This window comes from Alligator mississippiensis, chromosome 7 (assembly GCF_030867095.1).
Source record: "Alligator mississippiensis isolate rAllMis1 chromosome 7, rAllMis1, whole genome shotgun sequence".
NCBI lineage: Eukaryota > Metazoa > Chordata > Crocodylia > Alligatoridae > Alligator > Alligator mississippiensis.
Window position 1 is genome coordinate 44,187,177 of NC_081830.1, and position 16,562 is coordinate 44,203,738.

The 16,562-nt window shown below is 44.1% G+C and overlaps 1 protein-coding gene across 1 annotated transcript; it reads left to right on the forward strand.

Annotated features, from left to right (window-relative positions):
- The first annotated feature begins 541 nt into the window (after positions 1-541).
- On the forward strand, positions 542-3,511 carry LOC106738135 (G-protein coupled receptor 35-like). The gene has a single exon (XM_059731857.1). The coding sequence runs from the start codon at positions 542-544 to the stop codon at positions 1,466-1,468; it is 927 nt and encodes a 308-aa protein (XP_059587840.1). The 3' UTR covers positions 1,469-3,511.
- The last annotated feature ends 13,051 nt before the right edge of the window (positions 3,512-16,562 follow it).

Genomic DNA, 16,562 nt, shown 5'->3' on the forward strand with positions numbered 1-16,562 from the left:
TTTCATTATAGTCCTGTCCTACTGGTATGTCCACAGGGGGACAAGGACAGTCCAGAAACCAGCTACTCATAGCTTAGACTGAAACATCTGATTAAAAAATGGAATGTTATGATCCTGGCCAAGTCCCACCCCATAAAAAGAAAAGTTTGGGGTTGTTTTTTTTTTTTGCAGGGGGAGGTTAATGTGTGAATGTGCTATTTAGCAAAACAGGACCCTAATCTCTGATTGGGTCTTCTAGGGAGTACTCTATGTAAATTAATAAATAATAAAAAATACACAATATTACTACTAATGAAAGACCATGAAAGAAAGCATAGGGAAAAGACAGGTGCGTATTTAAGTGCATGATTAGAACAATGAATTTTTAGACTGTAAATACCAATTTTAATATTAAACTCCTCAGGGCAAAGACTCATATTATAATTTCCTGTATGGTTATTATGTGTAGTCCAGAAGCCTTAAAAATAAATGAATTGCTATGACTTTGCACTATTTGAAATCTCTAATCTGAAATGTACTTTTGCAGGAACTGGGCTCCATCATGTACCTAGAACATAACATCAGCTGTAACATCACTGTTCATAACAGTTTTCATCTCATTCAACTCCTTGTTTATATCCCAGTTTTCTTTGTTGGAACTACATTGAATGGATTGGCTTTGTGGATATTCTGCTACAAAATAAACAGATGGACAGAAACCAGAGTGTACATGACCAACTTAGTCATGGCTGATGGCTGCCTGCTCTTTACTTTGCCTTTCAAAATGGTCTTCAGCTATAATCAACAACAAGTGGACACATGGTGTTTGATTGTAGAGTCAGCATATTTTATAAACCGATTAATGAGCATTTATATTATCACTATCGTGGCAATTGATCGATACATTACAGTAAAATACCCCCTAAAAGCAAAGGGACTGAAGTCTCCATTCAAGGCAGCTACTATCTCTGCATGTCTCTGGATACTAATTATATGCCTTGTTGGCATAACTAAAGCATGGGAGAATCGAGAACAACCTGGAATTTGCTTTGAGCCTTCTGGGAAGCCCTCCCGAGAGACTTTACTCGCTTGTCTTTTGGGGTTTTTTATACCATTAATAATCTTGAGTTTTTGTTCCGTACAAGTCATTAAGAAACTTGTGAGGAAGAGGAATACAACTGCACATGAAGAAAAGTTAATCCAGAAAGCAATCTACATTATTTCTGCAAACATGATCGTGTTTTTGGCATGCTTTTTCCCTGTTTATACTGGGCACATCGTGCAGTTTATAGTGAACTACACCAACGCTGTGTGCTCTGTAAGATCAAACGTTAACAATTTTGTACACCTGGCCTCACTTACAGCAAACACCAACTGCTGCTTGGATGCCATTTGTTACTATTTTGTAAGTCAGGAATTTCAGGAGGCCACTTCTCTGTTGCAGAAGTCCAACGCTTCAAAGTCAATGACTTACCAAAGGCAAATGTAACACTCCACACACCGTTTGCTAGTCGAAAATGAGTACAACATACTATAGGGTCTGCAACTTGCAACACTGAAGATACATTAGGAGCAATAGGAAGCATGATTTTAAGGGTCTCTATGTTCAGCTGTTCACTTCATGTGGGTATGTGCTCCCTATGAGGATCCCTCACTATCCTCCCCCCCTCCCCCCCAACCCACCGTAGAAATGTTCCATACCTGAATCCTAAGCGTTTACCTAATTTTTCCTTGCAAGGACTTCTCCATTAAATGATAGTTTTCTCTCTCATAAAACTGCTGCTTTGTTTTCACTACCAAATGGATGCAACACCCAGAAAAATGTGGAACCAGAGAAAATGTGAATCTCTCTTCCAAACAGGAAAACAACTGAAGCCACCAACTTTCTTTCACCGATCAATATATTGAGAAACTAAAGAACTGCCAAGGGAAAAAAAAAATCAGCAAAATGTTTCATTTCGATATAATATATTTATTGGTATGCATAAGCTCCATATTATGTTTGCATAATTTGCTATCTTTTCTGTTTCTGTTGATATCAGAGGATGTTTCGCTGTAGAACAAGATAATTTAGCTTCTTTCTATCAAATTTAAAACATCAGGGATGCCATTCAAATATTGGAATTATTAAAGTTTGGATCCCATATTGCAACACAAATTTTGCATGATATTCAAGCTTTTATACACGTTATACCAAAAACTTTTAAGGTGAGTTAAAATAACATCACTGATGTTACAGAAGGGAAACATGCCTGACAGTTGGTTTGTTATATAGTTTATTATAGAGAGAATAAACTAAAAATGTTGTCATCCACAAGATTTATATTTCTAGAAATGTAAATTGTGTTAGTGGGATAAGACACACTTCAACAACCCCTGATGAAAAATGGTCAGTGGAAAAACTCTAAATGTTTTCTGGGACTTCAGGGCAAGCTGCATAGTCTAGCTGAAGGCCAGTAACTAGAAGACAGATCCAAAATTATAATGAAAACTGATTATAACAAAAGTGGCTCACTGGATACATGGATTAATGTACAATGGAGATGAATGGAGTGATGCCACTTGAAACACCCAGAATCCAAAGTGAGATGGTGAATGCTAAACCTGGATTTTCAGAACCAGATAAGCCTGCTACTTACATAATTCCTCATTCAAACTGAGAATCTGGATGCAAATATAGCTAGTTAAATACCCTATTAGTTAGGCACAACTGACTGGCATACCCAATTGTAGTAACCGTGCATACAAATTAGATATGCAGTTTCACACATTTTTTTATAGATGAAGCTGGCTGTCTCAGGTTTAAAAGTCCTAGAGTATTGTCGCTGACATCATGTGGACTGCTGCTTTTATTATGTGAAGAAAATGAAACATGAAGCATCTCACTGCATAAATGGTTGGGATTACCCTGAGTGTGATTTATCATTTAAGTCATAAATGAAAAATAACAGCACTGAAGAGGATGAGCGACTGAACGTGTTACACAAATAAATCCCAGATCATTCAGAGAAGGATAGGGAGTGTTTTTTTAAAAGTGAACAGAATACAGAGATTACAGATCATTTGAAATGCTACTTATCTGGAAAGACGACCTGACACATTTCTGGAGAAAAGAAGATAGAGGTGTCTTGTTTGTTTGCCAGCTCACTGAACTTCTGGTAAGAAGAACATTGATTCTGCACCATTGAAATCAGAGGATGTTTTACAGCTTGTTTCTAGGAGTTGTTCAAAGAGCATCTGACTTCACAAAAAGCCTCCAAGAGTGGATAAATTAAATTCTTTTGCCTTTTATTTCTTCTTTGACATTATCGTGAGTTCTGCCTATCAAGGTATGCATCTCCCATGGACGATCTTCTGAATCTGCTCAGTGAGATTGAGAGTTTCCTGGTAAGGATTTCATATGTGTCATGACTAATGTAAATTGGGAATCTATTTTCTTTATTGAAGTGTTGTTGAAGTACTTCCCCTGTATTCTGCTTGCCTCTGAAAAATGTGGATTTTCTTGTTGACAAACACTTGTGCTACTGTTGTGTTTGACATAAAAATAAAGGTCTCTCTTACTTTTCTTTCAGCACTTGGCATTTGTATTTAAAAGGCTTTGATGGAAGAATTACCCTATGGGAATGCATTTTACTCCTGGCCCCATGGATATCATCAGCAGAGTGATTCATGAGCACAAGGGTTGCACAGTCTAGCTCAAACAAAAGAGCTTGGAGGCAGATTAAACTCTTTCATTTAACATCTAGAAAGATCCATGTCTCCTGTTGGTAATTACCATTTTGAGAAGGGAAAAATTGGTGTCTGTGACAAAGTGTTCTTGCAAATATTCAAGAAAGGCCAGATTCTGCCATCTTTTCTCTCCCTAAGTACTGCTTTACTTCATGAGCCCATTGTTCTAGAAAGGGCAACATGGAAACTGATGCAAACACTTCCACAGCATGCTGTGCGTAGGAGGCTTTACCTAACTTAAGGAAGTCGAATGTTAGAAAAATGACTCACCAATTGCTGTCTTAAATGAATACTGCCAGTAAGCACAGCTAATTTTATTCAGTATTTGACCTAATCTGTGACCTAATTATACTCTTGTTCTACACACCCTCAGTACCACTCAAGAGGACTTCTTGGCACTGAAGCTCTGAAGTACATGCAAGAAGAGGGACTTGAGGAGATGGGAACTTGGATTCACTCCAACAACAACATAGCCACTAGTAGAGCTAGAGGTAGAGGTATAGAGGTGTGGGTTACGTTTTACTTCCTAAAGAGCTTAAAATAAACTATGCTTGGGAACCTGGGGGGGAAAAAGTGAAGAGGAATTGGAAATGATTAGGATGATTTGGTCACAGAATTGCTGAGATAGTGCTTGGCAGAAGTGACATTGCATTACTTGGAGGCTCCAGTGGATAATAGCCTCTTTATGTCTAGATGTGGGAAGGATATTTTTTCTTTAAATCTTTTGGGCTGAGATATTACCAAGTCTTTTTTTCACATTCCCAACACAATGCATCAGGCTAAATTCACCAGCGGTATACAAACAACATCTAAAGCCCTTTTAAAACAAGTGAGAAGACAGCCTGGACTTAGCCCTGGCACTCCTACATTGTTACACTTAAGAGCGTGACCTTGGGAAGAAAATGGCATGATTCAAGGAGCAGCTGATGAGATGCTGGTGACTTCTTTCACCTCTAAGTCACCATTTCAAATAGGTTTCATAAAGACAGAAAGTCTTTACCATCAGAAAGGTATTCAATAACCTGTGTGAAATGACATGACAACTTTATTTCTTTGTGCAACAACTCCTATATCACTTTCTACACCTACATTACCCACATTACAAAAGATACCTTTGCAGGTAGACAAGGTTCTTAGGGTGCATCTGATATCTTTTATTAGACTGACTTAAATAGTTGGGGAAAAAAACATTCTTAGTAAGCTTTTGGGTTTAAAAACCCTTCCCCATGCTGAGGAAGTTTCTGCAGTTGGTGTGTGCTCTGCCTGGATAGAATGACTAGTAAAGAAGCCAGAGGCTGGGCTGGTCTGCAGACAAGACAGGCAGTCAGTGAAAATGTAGACTGAGGAGTCAGTGGGTAAGAGACAGGCTCGGGGGTGGGGATGGCAGGGGAGAGAATGGGGATGAATGTGGCAGTTAAATAGTGGGGAGGTACGTGGGGAGTCAGATGTCAAGCAGGTTACGTGTCATAAATCCAAAGTCTATATTTAGTCCATGATTTTTTGTATCCAGGAGGTTGATGAAGTGAAATTCATAGGCTCATCTGTTAAAAGTGTTTTGTAAGTTCCCTTTGAGGATTAGAACTGAGAGATTGGAGAGAGTGTGGTTTTCTTGTGAGAAATGTGCCCCCACTGGTAATTGGGTATTCCTGTCTTTGATAGATTTCCGGTGTGCGTTCATTCTGGTGCGCAGTTGTTGTTTGGGCTCTCCTAAGTATTTTCCATCAGGGCATTTGGTGCATTAGATGAGATATAGATGAGATATTTCTGGAGGTGCCTCTGTAAGATTTGGGATGCGGATGGCTCTGTTGTGGGGTGTAGTAATTGTGGGGTTGGTGGAGATGTGTTGGCAGGTTTTGCATTTCTTCTGGTGATGAGGTTAGCGAGGTTCAGTGCTTGTTTGAAGAATAGGATGGGTGGTTCTGGGAAGGTCTCTTTCTAGTATGGGTTGCAATTGTTTGAGGATTTTCCATATGGGTTCGAGGGAGGGGTGATACGTCATGACCAACGGTGTGCGATTCAGGGGGCGTTTTCTTCTGCACTGCAGTAGTTCTTCACATGGTATTTGGGTGGTTCTTTCAAATGTGCAGTCTCTCTCTCTGGAGGACTATCTTTGTTGGGTGAAAACCGTTTTAAAACTGGTGAGGTGGCAATTCTGGGTGTTCTCCTCAGTGCAGATTCAGTGGTATCTGAGGGCTTGGCTGTATATCAGTTTTCTTGGTGTGTTTAGGGTGATTTCTGGTTCTGAGCAGATATGTGGGTTTCTTGTATAACAGTCTGTATTTTACTGTTCTGGATACTGATCATCACGTCTAAAAGTGAGATGTTGGTGCTGGAGTATTCAAGAGATAGTCGGATGGGGGGATGATGATTGTTGAATTTCTGATGGAGCTCAGAGATTGCAAGTTTTCAATCCAAATGGTGATGATGTCATCAATATATCTTAAATATAGCAAAGGTTTGATGGTGCAGTCCTTGAGGAATTCTTCTTCCAAGTGGCTTATAAAAAGGTTGGCATACTGTGGAGCCATTTTGGTGCCCATAGCTGGTAATCTTTCCAGCAAGACCATTGACTCAAATACACAACAAGCCAGGCTCTTTCCACCCCAAGAGGAAGGGTTATGAGTTAGCATTTATGAAAGGGGCAAGACCAACCATTTTTGTTAGCAAAGTCATTTATTAATTTATAGAATATATACAGTGTAAATAAGTGACAGAACAATTTGCACTGAATATACATCTCACAAGATGAAAAATTATAAAAGGTAGTGATTTCAGCTGACTAACTCCCAGGTTACAATGACAATGAAGACAACTGCAAAGGTATCAGAAATCTTGCTTTTATGAGGCCCCTGCCTGAGCTCTTAAAACCTATACATCACATGTATGTAGTGATCAAACTGTAGTTACTGGTTTTAGCTTATGTGACAGTGGCTAAGAATACATTGTTATAGATAAGTAGGCAAGAACAGATAAGAGGGTGCAAATGTCAAATGGAAAATGCGTGACACCTCAACTGAGAGAATCACGATAACATGTTACATTACCTCTAAGAAAAAAAGTAGCATTTCTTAAATACTGTAGATAATGCATGGAAACCTAACAATACAATACATTTCTATGCCTTTGAATTAAAGTAAGAAAATGACTAAGCAACTGAAGAAGCTAAGTCTTATTTTCAAAAAAGACTTTAAGCTCCAAAGACCCAGATCTTCAAAGATATTTTGACATTCAACTCCAATTGTTTTCTCTGAGCATCTGAACTATACATGCCTAATTGTCAATGAAAGGGACTGGATACTGCATAATCTAATTAATTTTCTTCTCACTTTGGGGTGAATAAAGAGCAACTGTATCAGTGTCACTGGAGTTATAAGCCTGTAAAAAGAGAATCAGACCTAGAAAGAGAGGCCAGGAACTCATGGATTTTGACATAATCAGAAACATCATCCAGGTCATAGACAGACTAATAAATATTCAAACACCGTCAATTCTCAAAAACCTTTCACAGCTGAGACTCATTTCAGTTAAAAGTGCTCACACTGTGAATTTGTTATGCATCATTCCCTCCTACCACCTGTAATTTTTCTGACCAACACCACAACTAGGATACAACGTTTTTCAGCTTGATAAACTAAAGCAGTGACCTGCAGTCCAAGCTGTCTTCTTCAAAATATTCAAAGACTCTCCTGAAGAATATTCTCCAGTCAGATTTGTTCCAGAGCTGGAAAGCCGCTGCTTCCAGCATCTCTGGTCCCAGACAGACCCACCAGGAAGCCAATCTGGATTTCCTCAGGTGAAACTTTGTCAAACCCAAGTTCCTCAAAATGAAGAATTTCAGGCTCAATAATGCCTGACTTTTAGGTGCTTTACTACCTAGTGGAATCAATAGTCCTGAACTGAGCATCTAGCCTACTTGGGTTAGGTGCTTAAGAATGGGATTTCTAAAATGAAAATCTTTCTCCTCCCAATGAAATGTTCTCTTGGTTTGTTTTTCCAGTCTGATCTCCTTATTATCTTTTCATCCAAGCAAACATTTCATTTTCCAGTGGGAGGTAATCAGCACCAAGAGAAGGAAGGAAACAGTTTATAAAAGACTTCTATCTTTAGAAATAATTTATCAGGTTTTGATAATCACCTCGCATTTTTACTGGCAATTTTCTGAATATTATGGCTGCAATTAGCAGCCAAGACAGCTCTGTCTGGAATGGTTAAATGTCTCTTTGTGCTCTTTACTTGCTTTATGCATTTGATATTTATTTTTACATCAGTTCCTTCCCTTTTTTTCTTACACCATATCTAACTATTGTTCCTCTTTGAAATTTTCCCATGGATGCTGATCACCTGCTGTAGAATGAACCCTATGCAAATTAATACGCCGATGATTGCACAATAATGAAAATAGTTAAGCACATCATGTATTTTAAGTTCCTTTTTAACAAGCAAGAGGAAAAAGAAATTACTCTTTTGTTTTCAGAAGGGATTTTCTCAGTTGGGTATTACATTGCACCAGTCTCTCTGAGGGCATAAAGAATTTCTTGTTAGAGAAAGGTAGCAGTAACAGTAGCTAATAGAGAAGGGGCGCAAATAATAACTGGAAAAGCTGCTTTCTGGCTATTCACACTAATGGGCTGCTCTTATGGATAGGAGGAGAGTAGCCTAGTAATAACATACCTCAGGAACAAAAAAAAAAAAAAAATTATCTTCTTTTGGTTAACTGATTAAAATTTTTATATAAGCAATTTCAGTCTTGCCTTAGTTAATACAAAGCTTATTGTAACTGAAGGCCCAACTTTGTGAGGTGTTGTGAAGTGCTGGAATCTCTTACTTCTTTTCACTGGCCCATTGACTTTTGAGGCTTTCCCTAATGTTCATCTTCCACCATGCACTAAGCATCTAGAAGGACAGAGTGCAGATCCAGTAAACTGAAGAAAGACACAGTTTAGTGGCTGTTGTATTTTCTTTTTATAGATACATCCCTACTTAAAGCCCAACAACAACAATAAAAAAGATATCTGCAGTGAGGTACCACCCATCTCTTTTGCTCCTTGTCAGCTGATCCAGGCCCTGTAGTCTCAGTCCTTATCCTTGCTGCAGCTGGGTAAGAATGTGGGTGACCCAATTGAAGCTGAATCCAGAGAAGACAGAGGAAATGCTGCTTGGCAGACATGATGACCTGAGGAGATTGGGACACCTATCATTGATGGGGCTAAGCTTTGCCTTGTTATTCATGATCACAGTCCTGGGGTACTGCTGTTGGAACCTTTACTGCAGCTGGATCTTCAGGGTATGGGGGTGGCTAGAAGTGTCTTTCATCAAGTCCATCTGGTGAGAAGGCTGTAACACTTTCTTTCGAATTCAAATCTGGCCATCATCATCCATGCTTTCATCACCTTGAGGCTAGACTACTTCAATGCCTTCTATGTGAGATTGCCCGAGATACCTGTACAAAAGCTGCAGCTGGTACAGAATACAAAGGTCTGCCGTCTGGTGGGGGTGAATCACCAGGAGTGTAGTAAGTTCTTAGGTACAATTCATAGTGTTGATTCTGACTTACAAAGCAGTTGGGGAATCTTATAGTGGCACTACCAATAACTGTGCCTGAAACACTAGGGCTAGGGCAGACAGTCAAAAAGCCCGAGCCTGAATTGATTCAATCTTTGAAGGTTAGCTTAACCTGGCTGAACTGGTTTGTAACTGCACAGACATCCCAGACATGCAGGCACATTCCTGCAGTGGTTCAGGCTAAAAGCTGGGGGGTACTAGAGCAGGCCTCCCATCCCTTCCACAGGACTGAGCCAAGGGGGGTGGTGTGGCCAGACCCCAGCAGGATGCTTTGATTAGCCCACCAAGGAATTAATAACAGTGTTTATCACCCCTAACTCAGTTTTTATCACCTATTAAGAAAACAACAGAGGGACATTATGAGCTACCTGTTGATTTTACCTGTTAATTCAGCAGGGACCATAACCAGCTTGTGGTCTGCTAGCTAATACACAGACACCTCCTCACCAAGGCAGAGGGGAGGGAAGAATTCCTGCTTAGCAGGAGGGGAGGGGGAGGGAGGAGCAACCTGCAAGTCTCTGGAGCTGCAGCCAGGGAGCAGAGGGCTGGGGACAGCCCTATTGTAGAGCATAGAAGCCCACCCGACCCAGAGAATATGCTGGGATGCTGGGGTTATCTGGTTTAATCTTAAACCAGCAAGGAGTCTGGGACAGACATTGCATAAACCAGTTTGAGTCAAATCAGTTAAGTCTGATACTAGGGCTGCATGAAACACCATCGTTTTGTTTCGATGTCCATTTCACCGTTTCAAAGGGATAGTGTTTTGTTTCATCATTTCATTTCATTTCGAAGCACCATTTTGTTTTGTCGAAACTGTTTTGCTGTTTTGATGTTTCACCCATAGGCTATAACGGGGAATCATGGAAGTGCCTAAAACTGTCATTTCTTGCCAGACTTGAATGAAAATTGCAGGGATGGTAGCCCCTTCTGAGGTCATGAAGTCTATCAAGTTTCAGGGAGATAGGTGCAGAGGTTTCTGGGAAACTGCACCTCAAACTGTTCAAAACATAACTCCTGACACTTGCTAGCAGTGGCAGCCTCCTCTCATCCACCATGCAGATCTGGGGGCCCGCACCCCTGGGAGGGCTATGGGGCTGTGCTGGACTCCTCCTGTGGGTGCAGATCCTGGATCTGTGCGCCAGATGAGAAGACACTGCTGCTGGGTGGGCAAAATATGGCCTGTGGGCTGTATCCAGCCTACCAATTGATTCTATCTGGTCCTCAACACCAGCAGAGGCCAGAGCCAAAGCCAGAGCAACAGCCACTACCTGCCTGCAGGCCAGATAGAATCAATTGGTGGGCCTGCAGATGGAGGCTCTGGCTCCAGCCTCTGCTGGTACTCCAGGGGATCCTGGGTGGAAGCAGCCATACCTGCTCAGCACCATGCAGCAGCCTGAGAGTTGAAGTCCAACTCTGCAGTGCTGGGTGGGCAGGGATGCTGCTTCCACCCAGCCGCCCCACTGTGCTAGCAGAGGCCCCGTCAGCCTGCCCAGCACTGGCGGGGGGTGTCAGACAGAAGTGAGAGGGAAACTAAGCCCCTTGCCCTGGTCTCCCCTAGCAAGGATCTGCACAGCAAGTGAGAGGGGAGTCCAAGAACTGAAGGCATTCCCCCCACTGCAGCTCAGCTCCATGGGGCTGTAAGTGCCATGGCCCTGGCCCCACAGCTGGCGTGGCATGGCTCTCAGTCCTGTTCCTGCCTGCAGGTGTCAGCCAAGTTGGCAGCAAAGGGGGAGGGGGAGGAAGTAGGGTGGTTAGGAGTGGAGATAAGATACTACAGCCCCAGATAGGTTTATGCTCCCATTCCAGCACCAACCCTGACCTAGCTGCAGGCAGAGTGAGCGTGGGTGGGTGTATGTGCAGCCTGTGGCAGAAGGCCACCTCTGTTTCTCCCAAAAAACTCTGCTCTGTGACATTTTGGTTAGGATGGGCCCTGCAGAGGGTACACACCTTATCCTCTCCCTCTCTCTTTAGGTAACCTGAGCTGGCTACATTCCTGAGGGAGGGGGGAAACCTGCTTCCTCTGCCTATGTGACTGGCATCACATACCTGGGTGAGTGGCTTGGGCTCCCTGGGGAGCTAGAGACTGCCAGTCTGCCCAGCAACTAGTGATGCATTTCAAATTGGTTGGCTGACAGCCAACAGGTGCTGGCCTCCATTGGACCAGATAAATGAGGTCATAAGGGCTATATAAGTTAAGGACTGCCCAGGAGGAAGAGGCAGCAGCCATGAGGAAAAACTGAGAGAGAGAGAGAGAGAGAGAGAGAGGAGCTGGACCATCTGAAACTTGCTCTCTCTCTCAAAACTTCTGATCAAGGAACTGCCTGCCTCCAGAGGGAATCTCCACCTGCCTGGATGATACTTGTGAATAAGCTACCCAAGATCTAACTCAATATATAGCTTGCAGTAACTCAGATACATGACCAAAGGCTACTCCAGCCACCCTGTTTGCTCTATGGGATTTCTCTGATACTACTCAACTCTGTACCCTAATCCAACCCTACCCCTTGTAACCAATAAAGTTCTCCTTTGTACCTAGGATGGGAGACTTATTGGGAGTGGGTCTAGATTATGCCTTGGGGTCCCCTTGGTTTGGCTGACTAAGGGAGACCACTACTTGTGCTTCCGACTGAGGGAGACATCCCAAGTTCTTGAAGTGAGTCAGGTACCCTTGAGGGCTACTAGGCCTGTGTTTCCCATGGGGTGCAAAGCCAGAGTCAAGCCCGTCCCCCGGGGGTGGCAGTTCAACCCCCAGGCTAGCGGGTATGCTCCGGGAAGGAGGTCAGCCAGACATGAGGTGCCCCCAGGGAAGCACTTAGAGCCTGGAAGGTGGTCGGGTGCAGTGAGGTGGGTGGCTCAACACAGGAGCACCTCCTACTGGCCCACCACACAGCCCTCAACAGCTCACCAAAATTTAAGTGGGCCCCCCAGCCCAAATAACTGCCCACCCTGCCCTAAGTGAACTGTTTCAAGCATGCGTGCCTTCAAAAGAAAAAAAATTGTAGCACTTGTACCACAAATGAGAGATAGAGCATCTGATGCATTACCCACAATTACAGAAAAGCCATACCCCAATGCATTCCATAAACAGAAACATTTTGATAATGCTTTACCCAGAGCTACAGATGAAAATGTGAAGAACCACTTGGGAGCCACAGCATGAGGATCACTGCCAAGAATATTGATAACATCACTGTAATTTCTTCACTCTAAATACAAACTTTTAGGGCAATATTTTGTTCAGAACGCCTCTGTAGACCCATTTTCCAAAGGCATCATGCTACAGTTTTAACTCTTGTAAAACAGCCACATGTATTCTTATATAGACAACCTATAAGCTTAATTTTATATTTATATTGGCCTTGTGCCAACAGCCTCGGTCATGTTAGGCCTTGTCACATGGGACAGATAGTACCTGTTAAATCTGTGTGGTATTAAAGTTAGAACATGTTCTGAGCAGTTGCATAGTAGTGTTTACTCCAATCTCTAATATGAACAGCTTGCTGATCGCTGGTCCCAACCTCAGCACTACAGTGAAGTCTTGAACCAGCTTTGATGTGGTGCTGAGACAGAGACTGTTAGTCAGCGGATTATTGGATCTAGCCCTGGGACCCTCTGGACCTGCAGGCACAAGGCTTTCAACTTGTACTTGGAGGAACCTGACAAGTGAAATATACAGGTTCCTTCCTTCTGACATGTTTGGTATTCCTTGCCCCACCTGGAGGCTTGTTACAGTAGAGGGGTCCCTGGCTGATGTCACAGCTGGGTGAAAACTGTAAATTGCTCATATTATCTCCAGGGAACAACCTGACAATAACTGAACATGTTACTTAATATGGATCTGGAGATACATCTAGTGCAAAAAGTCTTAACTTTACTACAATACAAGTGAGCTTAGCATGTGTTTTGTTGCCTGAATGCACAGTCACTTGCTTTTTAAATGCATTTAACTCATGCTAAGTGTAACGCGCAACATGGTCCTAAGTTTCTCTCACCCTCAATGTAGAATGGTTTTAAACTAGAAATCTTGGTTTTGAATATGTTCCTACCACCTGAGCACTTTTATTCATTCCCCTGAGGAAGAAAGCTCCTCATGGCACAAATGAGGCTGTGCTCAAAGCCTTCCCAATGTTCTATGAAATTTCCCACCTGAGAAAATAATCCAAAAATCACTAATAAAGTTACACATAGGAAGATTTGCTCTAAAATCTAACATAGCATGTTGGCTTTTGATAAATGCTATCCTTGCCTTTATAAACACCTTAATCTTATTTTGCAATATGGTTCATCAGCACTCACAAAAGACAGAGTCATTATTTGCATTGGAAAAGTTGGTATGTGCCATTGGAACTTGCAGTAAAGTCCAAATAGTTCTGTATCAGGTCCTATAAAAGTAAGTCACCAGTGACTCTACCTAAACACAAAGGATTATCCTTATATAACCCAAGGTAATTACAGTACAGTGGTTTCAATTCAAAGAGAAAGGGGTCTAATTTAATAGACTGGAGAACAGGGAACTAATGGTCTTGTGTTTTCTTCCCAATTGTTCAAAATTTTCTTACCATGCCTGAAACCTCAAGGTTGGTAAATCAGAGAACCTCCCCTGTGTTCACAAAAACTTGAGTTGTTATGAAAGCCCCGTAGTAGCCACTTTAAAATGTAGAGTTTCGGGGGCAGCACCATAACAGGTTGTATTTTATCCGTCTTAAGCCCACTTTGATACTGCATAAGAAACAGGCAACTCACCTCCTACTCCTGCTGCCAGCCTGCTCTCATGATTGTGGCAACGATGAAGTCAGTAACTTAGCACACATGATAGGCCCTAGTAACAGTGTGCTGGAGAGATTCCCATCAGCATAGCTGCTGAAAGTTCTCCCAATAAACATCTTGATGGACTAGGGGGGTTTCTGGGCTAGGAACAGACATTACACATTGTCACGGCGGGTCCACTCGGATGGCCGTGATCTCCTCAAGGTCCCTCGCTCCGTGTACAGGCTGGCCCAAGGCACCCTCTAATTCTTGCCCGCCATGTCTTGTTAGAAATATATTAGGGAGGCTGCCTATGACTCCCTGGGCACAGCTACTCGGGACCTCTGTCCCCTCGGTTCTTCCGGACCCCTGGGGGTTTCCTGATACGGTGGGTGTTCCCCGGACACCCTAGCCTTATGGGCTGTGCGTGGCTCCGACCAGCCCCTAATACCACGCCCCAAGCCTCGCAGATGTAATAGACGTTGTTAGGTCTGTACGCCCGCTTTCCGGGCCTCCTCTATAGTGTAGCCCACTCGGGGCTCTCTCTCATGCCCAGCCTCCCGCTGGGCCTCCCCTGATGGTGCGGTCCCACTCAGGGACTCCGTAGCGGGCCCCGGCCCTTCCCTGGCCAACCGCACGGATACCCTCTCTGACCCCGGCTCACCGCGCTGCTACTCCCTGTCTTGGCAGGGCAACCGCAGCGCCCTGCCTCGGTCTGAGGGGTGTTGCCGCACTAGCCTGCGGCCGGGCTCGCTATGCCCGTCTCGGGCTCCTCAATATGGCCCCTCTAGGGCTCCTCGCCCTCCTGGCGCTGCAACCCACTGGTTGCGCTCCTCGCCGCCAGTTGCTCCCGCACTGGCGTGCGAGCTGCGCCTTCACTGGCACTGTACAAATAATGCGCCCTCTTGGCGCTAGACTGCGCCCTCACTGGTGCTGGGGCACCCCACACTCTCTGGGGTCCCTATGATGACACTACACCCTCTTATGAGGCCTCCTCCAACCCCTACAGCCTCACCCAAGCCTCCAGGTGTAATAACACAAACACAAAGCAAAACCACAAGCCCTTAGGCTGTAACATAACCACAAGCCGCATGGCCATAACTCAGTATCATAGCTCGAGCCTCCAGGGCTATCATGAGCTATACTTGCAACTCGGGCTCCTTCCCATATCTCGGCTGAGGGAGCTCCTGCCTCTCTGGCTGCTGGCAGAGAACTGCCAGCCTGGCTTTGGCCCTGGGCTTTATAAAGGCCAGGCCCTGCCCCCTTCTGGCCGGCTGGCTCCCCTTAGTTGCTCCAGCAACCCACAGCTGTGCTCAATTGGCCCTGCCAGGGCTCTCTCCCTGGCAGTTTCTCCTCTCTAGGAGCAGGCACTAAGGTGCCCTGTGACACACATAAACTAGTTTAAGTGATCAGAAACTGGTTGAAACCTGTAACAGAACAGACATTCAGTGCACATAAACCAGTTTGAAAATGGCTGGAACAGGTTTGAGATAAACCTGATTAAATGTAGTATCAGCCTTAACTGATTTGGCTCAAACTGGTTTATGCAATGTCTGTCCCAGACCCCATGTTGGTTTAAATTAAATCAGACTCCCTCATCATCCCAGCATGCTCTCTGGGCTGGCCCCTCCCCTCTGCTTTCTGACCAGAGCAGGGGCAGGGTGTGACCTGCCATGGCCCCCAGGCAAATTCCTCCCTCCGTCCCCTCTTCTCTCCTCCTCCCCCCCCCCCCAGCAATCCCTGGGGACCACAGCTGCTGTTTGCCAGCCCCAGCCAGATTTCTATGGCTTGCCTGCAGCCAGGCAGGAACAGAGTAAATCCCTCCCTCTGTCCCCTTTCTCCCCTGGAACCTCTGGGAGTTTGCTGTAGTCTCTGCAGCTTGGGAGGGATTAATTCCACAGTGTGTCCCAGAGGGTGGGGGAGAGAGGCAAGCTAGACCCCTGTGTGCAGATCCAAGCCGTGCACTTGTAAGCCTAGTGCCAAGACCTGCAGGACCACGCTGAGAGGTGTGTCACAGGCCAGCTGGGCACTGTGAGTGTATCAATTTTATCACAGGCCAACTGGGCTGTTTGATTCAGTTTCGGATCGAGGAGGCAAAGCTGGGAGTGAATAAAGGCAAATTTATTATAGCTTACACACATAACAGTTAACAGAAAGATAAATGCGATAAGCAGATAAGGCAGTATAAAAGAGCTAATAGTAAATAATAACAACAGATAATAATAACAGATAACAGATCAATCTGTCACAGGCCAGCTGGGCACTGTGAGGGTATTAGCCACACTGGGCTGTTCAAAACAACAAATAGACAGACATGGGTTGGCAACTTATCGATAGTCCCTCGATGCCAGGTGAGCGCCAAGTGATTCCAGCAAAGTCAGGCATCCCCGATGATCAACGCTGTCAAAGGGATTACCGGGGAAGGTCCCTTGCCCAGGATCTGATCCTCACTTACACCAGGAGTCTGGGGTCCGGGCGTGGGACAGAAATGACCGTTCTGTTCCCTCCTTCCTGCTGGTTACCTGATGCATGTATTTTTTATACCT